At 43.3% G+C, this 14,524-nt stretch overlaps 1 protein-coding gene across 1 annotated transcript in view; it reads left to right on the top strand.

The window, feature by feature from the left end:
* The window catches only part of Adamts9 (ADAM metallopeptidase with thrombospondin type 1 motif 9), a 147,897-nt gene that overhangs the window by 12,006 nt on the left and 121,367 nt on the right, over window positions 1-14,524 (top strand). The window contains exons 3-5 of the mRNA XM_048801020.1: window positions 9,942-10,234; window positions 12,928-13,011; window positions 13,115-13,230. Coding sequence (XP_048656977.1) covers window positions 9,942-10,234; window positions 12,928-13,011; window positions 13,115-13,230 — 493 coding nt within the window. The remainder of the gene's footprint in view (window positions 1-9,941; window positions 10,235-12,927; window positions 13,012-13,114; window positions 13,231-14,524) is intronic.

Below are 14,524 nucleotides of genomic sequence, written 5' to 3'. Positions count from 1 at the left end.
GGGAGGTGCCCCTGTGGCCATTCCCTGCCATGGCCTCTCCCCGGGGTGAGAGGCGTTGCTGCTGCAGGACAGCTGGCCTGGGGCCCATGAGGGAGGTGGGTGTTCGGCAGGAGGAGCCTGGAGAGCTTTGTGCTCCTTCATCTCTGCTGTGGACAGGGCCTGGGACCCCACCCTGCATAGCCTCCCAGAGCCACAGACTGCTGAGAAAGGCTAAATAGGGGCCAAGGTCACCAGCGGGGAGCCCAGCAGCCACTTCCTTTGGGCAGCCTGACAGTGGTGCCCACCGGCACCCTCTGGAGTGCTCACAGTGATCCATGGTGCGCGTTCAGTCATTTACCTGACCCACCTCCCTGTGGTCATACCCATTCCATAAATGGGGAGCCTGAGGCACAGAGGACTCAAGTGACTTGCCCGAGGTCATGCCAACTGGGTATTTGAACCCAGGTCCCTCTGACTCCCGAGCCCAATTTCTTTGTTGTTAGTGTCACCACACCCTTCGTTCATTCTGCAAGCAGCGCCCAGAACGCACTGACCTCTGTAGTCTCCAGAGTGTCCTTGATGTGTGGCCAGTGCTGCATGTTGAGATGGCCACATTCTGGATCTGTGGGGTTAAAGGGAACACATTATTAAAATCAGTGTCATCTGGGGCTGGGGCTCAGTGGCAGAACACTCGCCTAGCACGTGGGAGGCCCTAGGTTCCATCCTCAGCACTACGTAAAAATAGATAAATAAAACAAAGGTATGTGCTCATCCACAGCTAAAAAAAATTATAAAATAATTAATTTCATCTGTCTCTTTTGGTATTTTTAAAACGTGACCCATAGAAATTCTTACCTTCAGTGTGTCGCTTGCATTTTATTTCCACTGGAGAGCACTAGTCGAGAAGTTTCCCAGCCAAGGGACGAAGGGGCCTATGAGGCTACGCAGTCCCTAAGGGCAGTGGGCAGGGTGGTACTGTCACCCTGAAGAAAAGCCCCGTGTCCCCTGCTGCCTAGTGATGGAATGAGTCAAAAAGAACATTTTCCAGAGAATATTTAGATATTAATAGCCAAAACAAACAGTTCCTTAGTAAAATACAGGCCCGGGTACATTCTGCATTTTATGTTACTTCAAGAAGATAGTTTTAAAATATTTCCTCAAGTTATTTCAAGTGTTCCTCCATTTCCTCATTTCTGATATGCAGATAAGGGTTTCAGGAGAAATAAGAACCGAGTTACTCCCTTTAATGCTTTGAAGAGTGCCTTACTCAGAAAAGCTCTCCCAGACCTTAGCCAGTATTATTATTATTATTATTATTAGTAGTAGTAGTAGTAACAGGAATTGAACCCAGAGGCGCTTAACCACTGAGCCTCATCCCCAGCCCTATTTTGTATTTTATTTAGAGACAGGGTCTCACTGAGTTGCTCAGGGCCTCACTAAGTTGCTGAGGCTGGCTTTGAACTCAAGATCCTCCTACCTCAGCCTCCCGAGCCGCTGTGATCACAGGTGGGCACCACTGCACCCAGCTTAGCCAGTACTATTGTGTCCCAAAGTCATGGCCACCATTGTTGCTTTTCGGTAGTTTTCTCCCAGGAGAAAACGCTGGCACAGTGTCCTTCATCTTTTTCTATTTCCTTTTCTATTTCCATCCCTCCCCCTGCTTCCCAGTCATCAGGAAAGGATCCCCAAGTTTTGGCAATCATTTGGTTAAACTCATGGAAACCGGTTTCTTTCTTGTAAGATGTCTCAGAGCTTTGCAAAGACTCCTGTGCATGGAGAAAGTTCCAGATGTGACTGCTGTGCAGAGTGTTTAGCAAACCCAAAGGATGTGTTTGGGGAAATATCTTATGGGACAAATGTTCCATAAACTGCTCTCACAGAAACATTGTCCATAAAGTTTCAGGCCAGCTAAAAAAGGAATCTCCTTCACCAAAACCTCCCCCGGCACTGCCGGGGTGTCTATTTATTATAAAATGTTAGCGCTGTGCATGTTCCTGGTCCACGGGCTGCAGACTGCGGGTTGTCACTGTTTTAAACACAGCTCACAGTTTGTTAAGGAAAATGAACTTGGGGACACAATCCAGATAGCGTCCAGGGAGTCGCTGCTGTTTTTAAAGCTGGCGGATGGTGAACCCTTTAAAACATTAAATCTTGTTGAGTTCAAGTTCAGACACATCAGAGGTCCCTGTGCGCTTGCCCATCCCCCGCCCCCAGCTCCTTCTCCACCCAGATTCTAGAAACACATTGCTCTTTGTGATTGAAACAATCCTGGTTTTGTGGCTGTTTTATTTATTTATTTATTTATTTTTCCTTTCTTTTTCTTGCTACATTGTGCTTTTTTACTCAACTTCCTCTGATCCTGACCAACTCCTTCCCTTGTCCCCCCAGGGGACCCTGACTGATGCCTTCCTTAGGTCCCCCTGAGCCTGTGCCCCTCAGTGCACATCTCGGATCTGGGGGACACTAGAAGGCAGGAAAGTGCTGTCAGTGTCTGGAGCCAGCTGAGAAGCACAGCAGCTGGTTGCTTTCTGTCCCCTGTCCCCTGGGCCGGCACCTCCTCTCACTGTCAACTGCAAGGGCTGGCACAGCATGAGAAGTTCCAGGGCAGCCTCTCTGCAGAGCCCTCCTTCCTTCCTTCTCTGACTTTAGAAGATTGTTTGTAAAGTAGAATGGTTTGTCTGAGGCTCCCTGATGCACATATAGTAATTCATAAGAGGGGACATTTTGCCTTCTACTAAACAATAACCATTAATAATAATAATTGTTATTGGCCACTAATTATTAATAATAAGTATTAAATATTTACCAGGATAAATATTAATTACTATTATCCTGTTGAATAGTTAATGGATCTTCCTATGAGTCACACCCTACACCAAGTGAACTTCATGTGTTCTCTCTCACCGTCTCCACCGTGGCCCTTTGAGATAGCTGCTGTTATTATCCTCACTTGACAGATGAGGAAACCGAGGATGGGAGACAGGAAATTGCCTCCAAAATGGCAGCTAGAGCCCTGTGAGGGGCGTGAAGGGAAGCAGCCTGGGTCTGACTCTGGAGTCCGAGGGAGAGACTGCTGTGGCTCCTGCCCAGCTTTCCTCTCCTCTGCCAAGCTCAGGTGGAGCAGAACGGGGACCTCTGCTGTGCTCCCGAGGCCCCTGGCTGGTCCTGTGCCAGTGATTCCCCAGCCAGTTAGACCTGAGGTCACAAGGAGGCTCATTACCTTAAGGAAGTAGAGTTAAATTTTGATCAACCTCATGAAAGAGCAATCATGAATTTCCCAGCTGCGGAGGTTAGCATTCGGATCTGCACAGGGTGGGCCCAGCTGGTGAGAAACACTTCAGTGAGTAACCACTGGATAGCAAGGCCAGGCAGTTCCGTTCGAGAACAGTGTCCCGTTCCCCAGTGACAGATCTCCCTGTGCAGTGAAGCTCATTTCCGACATTTGCACCAATTATTGTTAACGCTTTGTGAATTTTTTTTAATGACTTTTTTTTTTTTTTGGTCTGGGTGTTGATCCCAGGGGCACTTAACCTGAGCCACATCCCCAGCCCTTTTTATTTTGAAACAGGTTTTAAGTTGCTCAGAGCCTTGCTAAGTTGCAGAGGCTGGTCTTGAATTTGTGATCCTCCTGCCTCAGCCTCCCAGGCAGCTGGGATTCCAGGTGTGGAATTCCACCACACCTGGTTCCATCCTACATTTTTATAAGACTTTATTTTAAAGACTGAACCTAGGTTTTATTTTTATTCTGTGGCCACTTTTTAAAATAATTTATGTAGGTCAGTACCTTGTACAGAATAGGTGCTCGAGAAGAGAATTTTAAGAGAGTTTTCAAATATTCAACTTATCATTTTGAAGAAGTTCTACATACGCTTTCTTAATTCTCAAGAGAGTCTTAAGATGGAAGCAGTACTTATATGCCCATTTAAGAACCCAGGGAACTTGGGGGGGGGGATGACTCAGAAAAGGCCCTTTAGTGATGTGGCAGATTGAAGCCCTACCCGCTTAGCTTAGTAGCCAAGGCCAGGGGTCAGAAGTGAAGTCGGGCCCACTCTGTGCCCAGGTGCCCCACTTCAGGATACAATTCATGTCCTTGACATTGGGACGGTGAGCCAGGAAATTGTTCTTAGGCACACTTAGTCATTCTACCTTAAAAGGTTCCTTTTGCATCTAAGTCCTGCCATAATTTTGTGCCTGGTAAAAATAGAAAAATAATGATGCAATATTTACCCATTCATTTCTCAGCACTAGGTATGGTGCCAGCTCATGCAAGCGCCGTCTCCATCTAGTCCCTGGAGAAACTCCATGAAATGGGTCCTGTTGTTGTTGTTGTTGTTGTTTTTTAACCAGGGATTGAACCCAGAGGTACTTAACCACTAGCCTCATCCCCAGCCATTTTCATATTTTATTTAGAGACAGGGTCTCACTGAGTTGCTTAGGGTCTTGCTAAGTTGCTGAGGCTGGCTTTGAACTTGCAATCCTCCTGCCTCGGCCTCCTGAGCTGCTGGGATGACAGGCATGTGCCACCGTGCCTGGTGTGGGTACTGTTCTTACTGATCTCCTTTTATAAAAGAGAGCAGGGTGAGTGAGAGTCGGCGATGTGCCCAAGGTCCCTGAGTCCCATATACCCACTTTACTACAGGAGCGCTTAGAATATTGGCTATTGGTGGTAGCATAAGTGTCACTACTTTGGTTTTGATGGCCACAAAGCTGGAACAGTTCCAAACGCCAAACCAACCCAGGTCCTGGGAGTTCTGTGTTAGCAGTAGTGCCTGCTATGTGGGGACGGCAAGCCCGCCACTGCCTTTTAGAGTTTTTTTGCTTTTTAGATATGCCTAAGTTTGTTTACATGCATACGTGAGGTTCATCTTGCTAAATGTTATTCTGCAAATCTAAGAGTGCATTTGATTCCTGGAGGAATCGATGTGTTCTTTTAGAATTTGAACTTGGCCATTTTTTTTGGTAAGCTGTTTAGTCAAGTAAAAGGTGATAAATTTTTGAAGACTCTTCAAAGAAGAAGAGACATGAAAAAAAGAATGTCCTGTTTTGGAATGTCACATTTGAGGTTCAAGCGGAGGCAAGAAAATGGGGAAGCACCTTTGGAAAATCATTTGTTAGTTTCTCAAAATCTTAAACAGAGGGACCATGTAACCCAGCAGTTATTTCAGTTGTGTGTGTGTGTGTGTGTGTGTGTGCGCGCGCGTGCGCGCGCATCTCCAAGAGATATGAAAATATATCTACCCAGAACTTAGTATATTAATATTTGTAGCAGCTTAGCCAAGTGTGGTGGAGCACACCTATCATCCCAGGAGTTTGGGAGGCTGAGGCAGAAGGATTCCAAGTTCGAGGCCCTAAGCAACTCAGTGAGACCCTGTCTCTAAATAAAATATAAAAGGGCTGGGGATGGGGCTCAGTGGTTAAGAGCCCCTGAGTTCAATCCCCAGTACCCCCCCAAACATATTCATAGCAGCTTTATTCAGTTGGCCAGTTGGATTATTGAGTATCCTGCATATTCATCAACTGACTAATGGACCCACATAACATGATATATTCTATTCAGGAGACTATTTGGCAATAAAAAGCAATGAAACAGGAATACATGCTAGAGCATGGATGAACCATGAAAACATTATCCCAGGAGAAAGAAGCTACATAAAAGCCATATGTTGTAAGGCTCTGTTTAGATGACCTGTCCAGATAGGTCCATCCTAGGAGACGTAGGTTGTCCATTGCCAGGGCTGGGGAAGGAGCAGAATGGGGACCAGGACTGCTGATAGGTCTGGCATTTCTTTCTGGAGCAATGAAAATATTCTAAAATTAAATAATAGCAGTGATCAACTAGGAGTGTACTAAAAACATTGAATTAGGATATACTTTGAGAAGGTGAATTTAATGCACTCTGAATTTTATTTTAATGAAACCGTTACTGAAAAGTAATCATGACAGTAAAGCTATGTAGAGAGGGAAACAAAGATGAGCAAGGATACCTAGACCATTCGTGCTGTGATTTCCACAAGGGTGAAATTTTATTATTTAGTCGGGTCTTATAAAACGATTAGCAAAGTGACCTTGTAAATTCCTGAAACACTAGCCCGATTCCATTATGCTAAAAGGTCACTAACGAAAAAGGTAGATGACTTTCTTTTTATCCTAACAGTCTGTGGTCCCGTGGTGGAAATTATACTCTGTTATTATGATTCTATTCAGGGGAAAGGACTTTGAGTAGGTATCTAAGATATAGTAGCTATTTTTATGCCATTTCTAATGCTCAATTTAAAATTACTTGCAAAAATAGTTACTGTGCTAGAAATTAGTTGGGCTAATTTGGTCAATAAATATGATTCTAATCCATTAGATAAAAGACTGGGGAGTATTATGTATTGGAAGATGTTGCTTCTGCCAGGCGAAGTGGCGCACACCTGTAATCCCAGTGGCTCAGGAGCTGAGGCAAGAGGATCACAGGTTCAAAGCCAGCCTCAGCAACCTAGTGAGGTGCTAAGCGACTCAGTGAGACCCTGTCTCTAAATAAAGTCTAAAAAAGGGCTGGGGATGTGACTCAGTGGCTAAGTGCCCTTAGGTTCAATTCCTGGGACCCTCCCACCCCCCAAAAAGAATGAATTCTATGCAACATTTTCCCAAGTGTGTTTCCCCATGATAAGTGTACCTTTTCTGAATCAATCTAATCTGTCAAATCAGACTATGCTGTGGTTTGGACTTGCATCAGAGATTCACATGTTGGGACTTGGTCCCCAATGTGGCAGTTCGAGAGGCAACAGAGCCTTTAAATAGTAGGGGCTAGGAAGAAGAGGTTAGGTGGTTGGTTGCTCTGCTCTCAGAACAGAGTGAGGTAGTTCTCATGAAAACTCAGGTGGTTTTCACAAGAATAAGTTGTCAAAAAAGAGTGGGCTTGATCGCTTTCTGCTCTCTGGCTTCCTGTCTTACCCTGTGACACCTCTCTCCTGTGCTTCTGCCATGATGCCATCTGCCACGTGGCCCTCTTTGAAGGCCAAACAAATGGGGTGTCCAGTGTCAGACTTTTAGCCCCACAAACTGTGAGCTAGCAAACTTCATTTTGTTAGACATTATGTAGCCTCAACCATTTTATTATAGCAACAGAGAGCAGACTAATCCAAAATATTTACCTAGGATATTAAGGATTATTACTTTCACAAACTTGGTGGTATATTGTCTTTAAAAAAAAAAAAAAAAAACAGCTTAACCAGGCATGGTGGTGCACACCTGTAATCCCAGTGTTTTGGGAACCTGAAGCAGGAGGATTACAAGTTCAAAGTCAGCCTCAGCAACTTAGCGAGGTCTTAAGTAACTTAGCGAGACCCTGTCTCTAAATAAAATATAAAAAGGGCTGGGGATATGGCTCTTGGTTATGGGCCCCTGGGTTCAACCTCTGATACCAAAAATAAAACAAACAAACAAGCAAGGGTCAGTTTAGTAGGAAGGTACAGTAGTTATAAACATGTATGCAGAAAATTTGAACAGGCTGTACACCAGGTATGTCTAGCAGACAGCTATAATATATCCAATCCAACGACAGCAAAATGTATATTCTTCTGAAGTCTACACGGAGCAACCTCCGGAACAGATGACATGCTAGGTCCTAAGACAAATATATGGTGATAAATGAAAATGAAGACACAAAATGCGTAAGCTTGTGGGATGCTGATAAAGTGGTGTTTAGAGGAAAATTTATAGGTGTGAATACCTGTATTAAGAAAGAAGATGCCAGGCCTGGTGACCCCCCTGTAATCCCAATGGCTTGGGGCACGGGGGCAAAAGGAGGCTGATACAGGAGGATCATGAGTTCAGAATCAGCCTCAGCAATTTATCAAGGCCCTGAGCAACTGAGGGAGATCCTGTTGTCTCTAAATATAAAAAGGGCTGGGATGTGGCTCAATAGTTAAGCGCCCCTGGGTTCAATCCCTGGTACAAAAAAAAAAAAAAAAAAACCTAGTTAGTGTCTATTCTATATTCATTTGATGATTTCAAATTTGGATGACAACTGATTGGCCCTATGACACTGGTATACATATGTGAAATATCCTTAAAAGAGACTGAAAGTAAAACCAATGTCACATCCAGCTTCAGGCCAGTCATTTTGTCCATACTTGGGATCCGCATCATCCATTTGACAGGTTGGACAGATCTCACTATTCACATTATCACCCAAATGCTCAAGTGTTTATGTTTGATTTAGCAACGTGTATGTGCTAGACTCAAATGATCGGTTTAGCAATTGGTTATCTTGGTGAAATATTTGGCCCCTTCAAATAGTCAACCACTTACTTTTTTGTCTGTATATTTTGGTATTGGGGTGACAAATTCTGCTCCTTAGGTCTTAGCCACCTAAGTGTGTTTCTTCCTTGTACAATTCTGTTGCTTAATCTAGACTCCAAGCTAGTGCCATTAAAGCTCTCAAGCACATTGATGAACTGATGTGCAAGAGAACTGATGAAATTTTGTTTTTACTCAAAGTGGGTCCAGACAGGCACTTCTGTGCCTACACTCTGTGGACTGTGTGTGGTGGGTGGTGTGAAAATTGGATAGGTCTTCTCAAAAACTCAGTATGAATACAAGTCACTGGGGGATCCTGCAAGGTGGAGACTCAGGTCTGGGGTAGAACAGAAAAATCCCATTTCCATCCACTTCCAGGTCCTGCCTGAGCTCCTGGTGCACAGACCATGCTCTGAACAGCAGGACTGTGGGAACCCAAGAGGCCCAGGCAGGAGCCGGCAGTGAGCAGAGCTGGTCTAACGTTGTAGACCCCTGCACGCACTCAGACTTTAGTCTCCTTCCTTAACTCAGCCCTGAACCCACTAATTAAAACTTCAGGGGCATTGAATTCCACCGACTGTGTTCTTCCATTTCCAGTTTTACAGTGATCTAAAAAGGTAATAGAATACAGCAGTAGGTATTTTCTATAGTTCCTTGGCGCTGCCTCCTGGCCTGCCCACCTGTCAGATTTCTATCTAACATGTCATTGAGTATCAAAAGTGATCTACCTATGAAACATCTCCATTTCCCTTCTTTAGAGCCCTGGAGCTGTGTTCTTGGCCCTAACTATATCTATGGCAATGATATAGTTAGGGCCAAGAACTATGAGGCAATGAGGGAGAACCTCTCAAATCCCAGCAAGGCTTCTGGTACCCAGTGGAAGGAATCTTGCGCATTGTTTGCCTAAACTCAAGCCTGGTTTTCTAGTATCTTTTTTTTTTAATATTTATTTTTAGTTGTAGTTGGACACAATACCTTTATTTCACTTATTTATGTTTATGTGGTGCTGAGGATCAAACCCAAAGTCTCACATGTGCAAGGCAAGCGCTCTACCACTGAGCCACAACCGCAGCCCCTGATTTTCTATATCTTAAGTGTACATTTATTGTAGCTTCCCAGGGAAACTAATCTCAGACCCTCAGTCATTTAAATGAGATTGCAAACTGAGTTGTACCTATAGAGGCTGCTCTCTGTAAGACAATATGACATAGGGCCAATCAAGTTTTATATCAAATCTGAGTCCAGAGGCAGCATTTTAAGTCATTTCAAATTTAATTTTTTTTTTTTTTGTACCAGGGATTGAACTCAGGGGCACTCGACCACTGAGCCCCATCCCCAGCCCTATTTTGTATTTTATTCAGAGACAGGGTCTCACTGAGTTGCTTAGGGCCTCACTAAGTTGCTAAGGCTGGGTTTGAACTCACTGCCTCAGCCTCCCAAGCCACTAGGATTACAGGCATGCACCTCCATGCCCGGATTTGTATTAAAAAAAAAATCTTATCTAAGTATTATCATTTCAAAAATTACTAGTGAGATTTTATTGATTTTGTTTTTTACACCAACTTGTTTAATGCTCATGGCCCATCTCCATTTGGGCTGGCCACATTTCAAATTAAATTCTCCATATGGAATGGATGTGGCTTGTCGTGTAATGCACTCTATTCGATTTGTTACAGATCACAGAAGCAGTCACAGTAAAGACAGGAGGAAAACCAGGACAAGAAAACGGAAAGCGAGGAGCACTAGCCTGGCTGATGATTTGGCAGTGTTGAATGGTGGCTTGGCCACCAAGGCGATTTCTGCCTATGGGAACAAGACAGACAGCATGAGGGAAAGGAGGACGCACAGAAGAAACAAACGTTTCTTATCCTACCCACGGTTTGTAGAGGTGATGGTGGTCGCGGACCACAGGATGGTATCATACCACGGAGCAGACCTGCAACACTATGTTCTAACGTTAATGTCAATTGTAAGTATGCTCAGAAGAAGGTCATTCAAGAGCTCTTGAAATGCACCCTGGGGGAATGGGTTCCCCCCAGGGCTTTGGAGGGTTACTCAGGGCTGGCATTTCAACCTTTCAGGCAAGTGCCCGAAGGGAACCTGAGATGGCTCATTGGTTGCCTTTGTATGGTGATGACAAGGGTTATTAATGTGGAGTGTTTATTCTGTGTTAGAGACTTTGCTTCTTAGTCTAGAGGCCTAATTGCTGACTCTGCTGGTATCTCGCTAGTTGGAATTACGTACTCATTTCACAGATAAGCACGCTGAGTCTCAGAGGAGTTAGGTCACTTGACCACGGTCAGGTAAATCTAGCAAGTGGCTTAGATGTTGCAAGTGGCTTTATCTTGTCTACTTCCCTAAACCCACGATCTGATTTCTGAATTTTGCTCAGCCAGGTGTGTTTCTTCAGTCCTTCTGGGTGCTGCTGGCTGTGAATCAGAGTCACCCATGAGCTTTTGTTACATTCAGTAGTCTAATTAAGTAGCCCTGGGGCGAAGCCTGGGAATCTATTTTTCTTCTCCCATTGAAATTGGATTGAATTAAAAACACTAAATTTGCATGATTAAAAAAATCATTCCCTATATATATCATTTCATCAAAAGGAACCCAAATACTATGCATAATCATAATGCTCTTATAAAAAATGTAGAAAGAAAAAAAAACAAATGAAACCCCAAACTATTGTTAGAAAATAAGTTTTCCATGCAAGTTCCCTGACCATTGCCCAATAAAAGCCACATATTTAATTTCACATGTTTTAAGAGGCATTATTTTTAGAAGAGAAAGAAGTGAAACTAATATTAATAGTATAATTTGTCTTATCTAAATATTATCATTTCAAAAATTACTAGTGAGATTTTATTGATTTTGTTTTTTACACCAACTTGTTTTATGCTCACAGCCCATCTCCATTTGGGCTGGCCACCTTTAAAGTGCTCTGTAGCCACATAGGGTGTTTGGCCACCACATTGGGCAGGCTAACGCTGGATATGTACCTAAGCTAATGACTTATGCAAATATGTGCATATACTGTTGGCCCTCTGTAGCTATAGATTCAGCATCTGTGGATTGAAAACATTTGGAAAACTAATTGAACTGTACTGAACACATATAGACTTTTTTTGTCATTATACGCTGAACAATACAATTATTTATATAGCATATAACATTATAAGAAACTGTAAATCATCTGAAGCTGCTTTTAAAGCTTAGGGGATATGCAGAAGTTAGATGCAAAAATTATACCATTTTATGTGAGGGAACCTGAGCATCCTCGGGTTTTAGTATCCTTGAAAGTCCTGGAGTCAACCCCCCTGGATATGGAGAAACAACTGAGCAATTTTTTTTTCACCTTATACAAAAAAGGAGCATCTCATGAGTTTAACACATTGCTGTTATCTTGAACTAATAGGGATTGTTCCATAGCAGCCCAGATAGATCTGTCTAGCTCGTTTTTAGCCTTAGCTTGACATTCCTCTTTATAGACTAACCCTAATTTACCTGAACCTACTTTTTTTTTTTGTACTGGGGACTGAGCCCAGGTGTGCTTAACCACTGAGCCCCATCCCCAGCCCTTTTTATATATTATTTAGAGACAGGGTCTCACTGAGTTGCTTAGGGCCTCACTAAGTTACTAAGGCTGGCTTTGGACTCATGATCCTCCTGCCTTGGACTCCTGAGCTGCTGGTATTATAGGCCAGTGCCACTGCACCTGGCCGGAACCTATTTTTAATAAATTCCACAGATGAGTGTGAAAGAACATGTTTGGGAATGTTGCATTAGGTTTTCTCCTTCCCACCCCATGGCTGGGGACCATTCCCCCATGCTGCCCCAACCCTGCCACCCCTCACTCTCTCACCCCCTCCCCTTGCTCAGTCCCATATGCCCCAGCTCTCTCATGACCAGAGGAAGAAAACCAACCTTCCACAGCCCCAAGTCCATATCTATGCCATGATTTCAGAAATGTAATGAGAATCTTGATGATACACACAGCTGGCCTAGACTGAGATTTCTGGCTTTGCCACTCACCACTGTATATTCAATTTCTCTGAGGCTTGGTTTCCTCATCGGTTGCACGGAGATTGTCATAGTAACCAGCCCAGAGTTTTGCTATGCAGACTGATTGCAAACGCCTATGGAGTTTTTCAGCAAGGATCTAGTTCATAATAAGCACTCCGTGAATGCTCGCCCTCATAATTAATTACAGCAAAATAAAACAAAAGCAGGTTTCTCAGATTCTTGAGAATGCAGATGGGTGATAAGCATAAAGAACCGCAGTTATTAGCGGAGGTAATTTTGTAAGTTAGCCATTGTGATTTTGTTAAGTTAGCGATCCAGGACTTCAGATGGGAGGAGAGACGGTAATTGGAAATTAATATCCAAATGTTTGGGTACAGAGAACTGTGAAGCAGCAATACAGTTTCGAGAGAAAATACCATTTGGCATTTAAACCTGTTTGAATTCATTATTATCTAAAAGTGCCATCTGTGGATTCACAAAGAGATTTCAATAAATGCATGTTGAATGAATGAAAACTCAGAACAACAGAATGTGTATATGTCATGGAACATAAAAAAGAGATGGAATCCAACCTAAGAAGTGAATTGCTTATTGCTTACAGAGAGTTCACAATTAACTTTGAAAAATTTATCTCGGTTGCAGGTAGCCTCTATCTATAAAGACCCAAGTATTGGAAATTTAATTAATATTGTTATTGTGAACTTAGTTGTGATTCATAATGAACAGGTAATCACGTTTTTTTTTTCTTCTTTCTTCTATCTGTATCCGAAATGGCATCTCTGATTGGTATTGCTAGCAGAGACCAACCGTAATTCTTCTCTGTATTTAGGAAGGACCTTCCATATCTTTTAATGCCCAGACAACATTAAAAAATTTTTGCCAGTGGCAACATTCCAAGAACTATCCAGGTGGAATCCAGCATGATACAGCTGTGCTTGTAACCAGGTATGTGGATTTCTGATTCCTCCAATCTCTCTGTTCAGGTCAGGCTGACGGGATGGGGTCATCTAGAGCAACCTTTGTAGGATGTTTCTCAACTTACATGCTATTGATGTCTTGGACCAGATAATCACTTATGGGGTGCCCTGACTACTGCAGAACATTTAGTAGCACGTCTGCCCTTGGCTCACTACATATCAGTGGCACTTCGTCTTCTCAATGGTGACAGTGCCTCTAATCACTGTCCAGCATCCTCCTGGGGAGGAGGGAGGAGGTGAAGAATTACCCCTCCTTGAGAACGACTCCTGTGGAGGTGCCAGCTAAGAGTCAATTTGTTAGGCAGCTCTGAAAGTCAATGCCTTTATATACAGGGGACAGCTGCTGTTCAGATGAAGCAGGTTGTGGTGACTCGGATCAGAGTCCCATGATTTTGTAAGAAGCTAGAAATATGGATTGGGGGAGGGTCATGGGGGATTGAACCCAGGGGCACTTAAGCACTGAGTCACATCCCCAGCCCTTTTTAAAAAATATATATTTTATTTGCAGACAGGGTCTTGCTAAGTTGCTTAGGGCCTCACAAAGTTGCTGAGGCTGGCCTTGAACTTGCGATCCTCCTTCCTCAGCCTCCTAAGCTGCTGGGATTATAAGCATACACCACCATATCCAGTGAAATATGGGTTTTTTAAAAATGTGAAATCCCCCCAAATTTTAGTGTATTATAGTTATGCATAATAGTGGGGTTCAACAGCCATAAATGCATATAACATAATTTTCTCCATTTCAATTCCCAGCCCTCCCCCTTTCCTTTCCCTTCTCGATTCCCTGTGATCTCCTTCCTCTGCTCTGTTGGTCTTCTTTCTATTTATTTTTTAATGGATGCATTATATTTACATGGTAGCACTTGTCTCAAAAGAGCAGGGTGTAGTGGCTCACGCCTGTAATCCCAGTGGCTCAGGAGGCTGAGGCAGCAGGATCACAAGTTCAAAGCCAGCCTCAGCAACTTAGAGAGGCCCTGAGCAACATAGTGAGACCCTGTCTCAAAATAAAATATTAAAAAGGACTAGGGATATAGCTCAGTGGTAAAGTGCCCCTAGGTTTAATCCCCAGGACCAAAAAATAAATAAATAAAAGTGTTTAAGACATTGCACAGGGTAACAGAGAGTTGCTGGCCTAAACATACCTCCCATCCATTGTGCCGTACACTGGATTTTTCAAAAATTTTTTATTTATTTAAATTTTGCACAGTGCTGGTGATTAAACCAGGGCTTTTTTTTTTTTTTTTTTTTTTTTTTTTTTTTTT

This window comes from Marmota marmota, unplaced genomic scaffold (genome assembly GCF_001458135.2).
Source record: "Marmota marmota marmota unplaced genomic scaffold, marMar, whole genome shotgun sequence".
Classification (NCBI taxonomy): Eukaryota; Metazoa; Chordata; class Mammalia; order Rodentia; family Sciuridae; genus Marmota; species Marmota marmota.
Note: the sequence above shows the minus strand (reverse complement) of the source record. Positions and strands in the feature narration are given on the sequence as shown.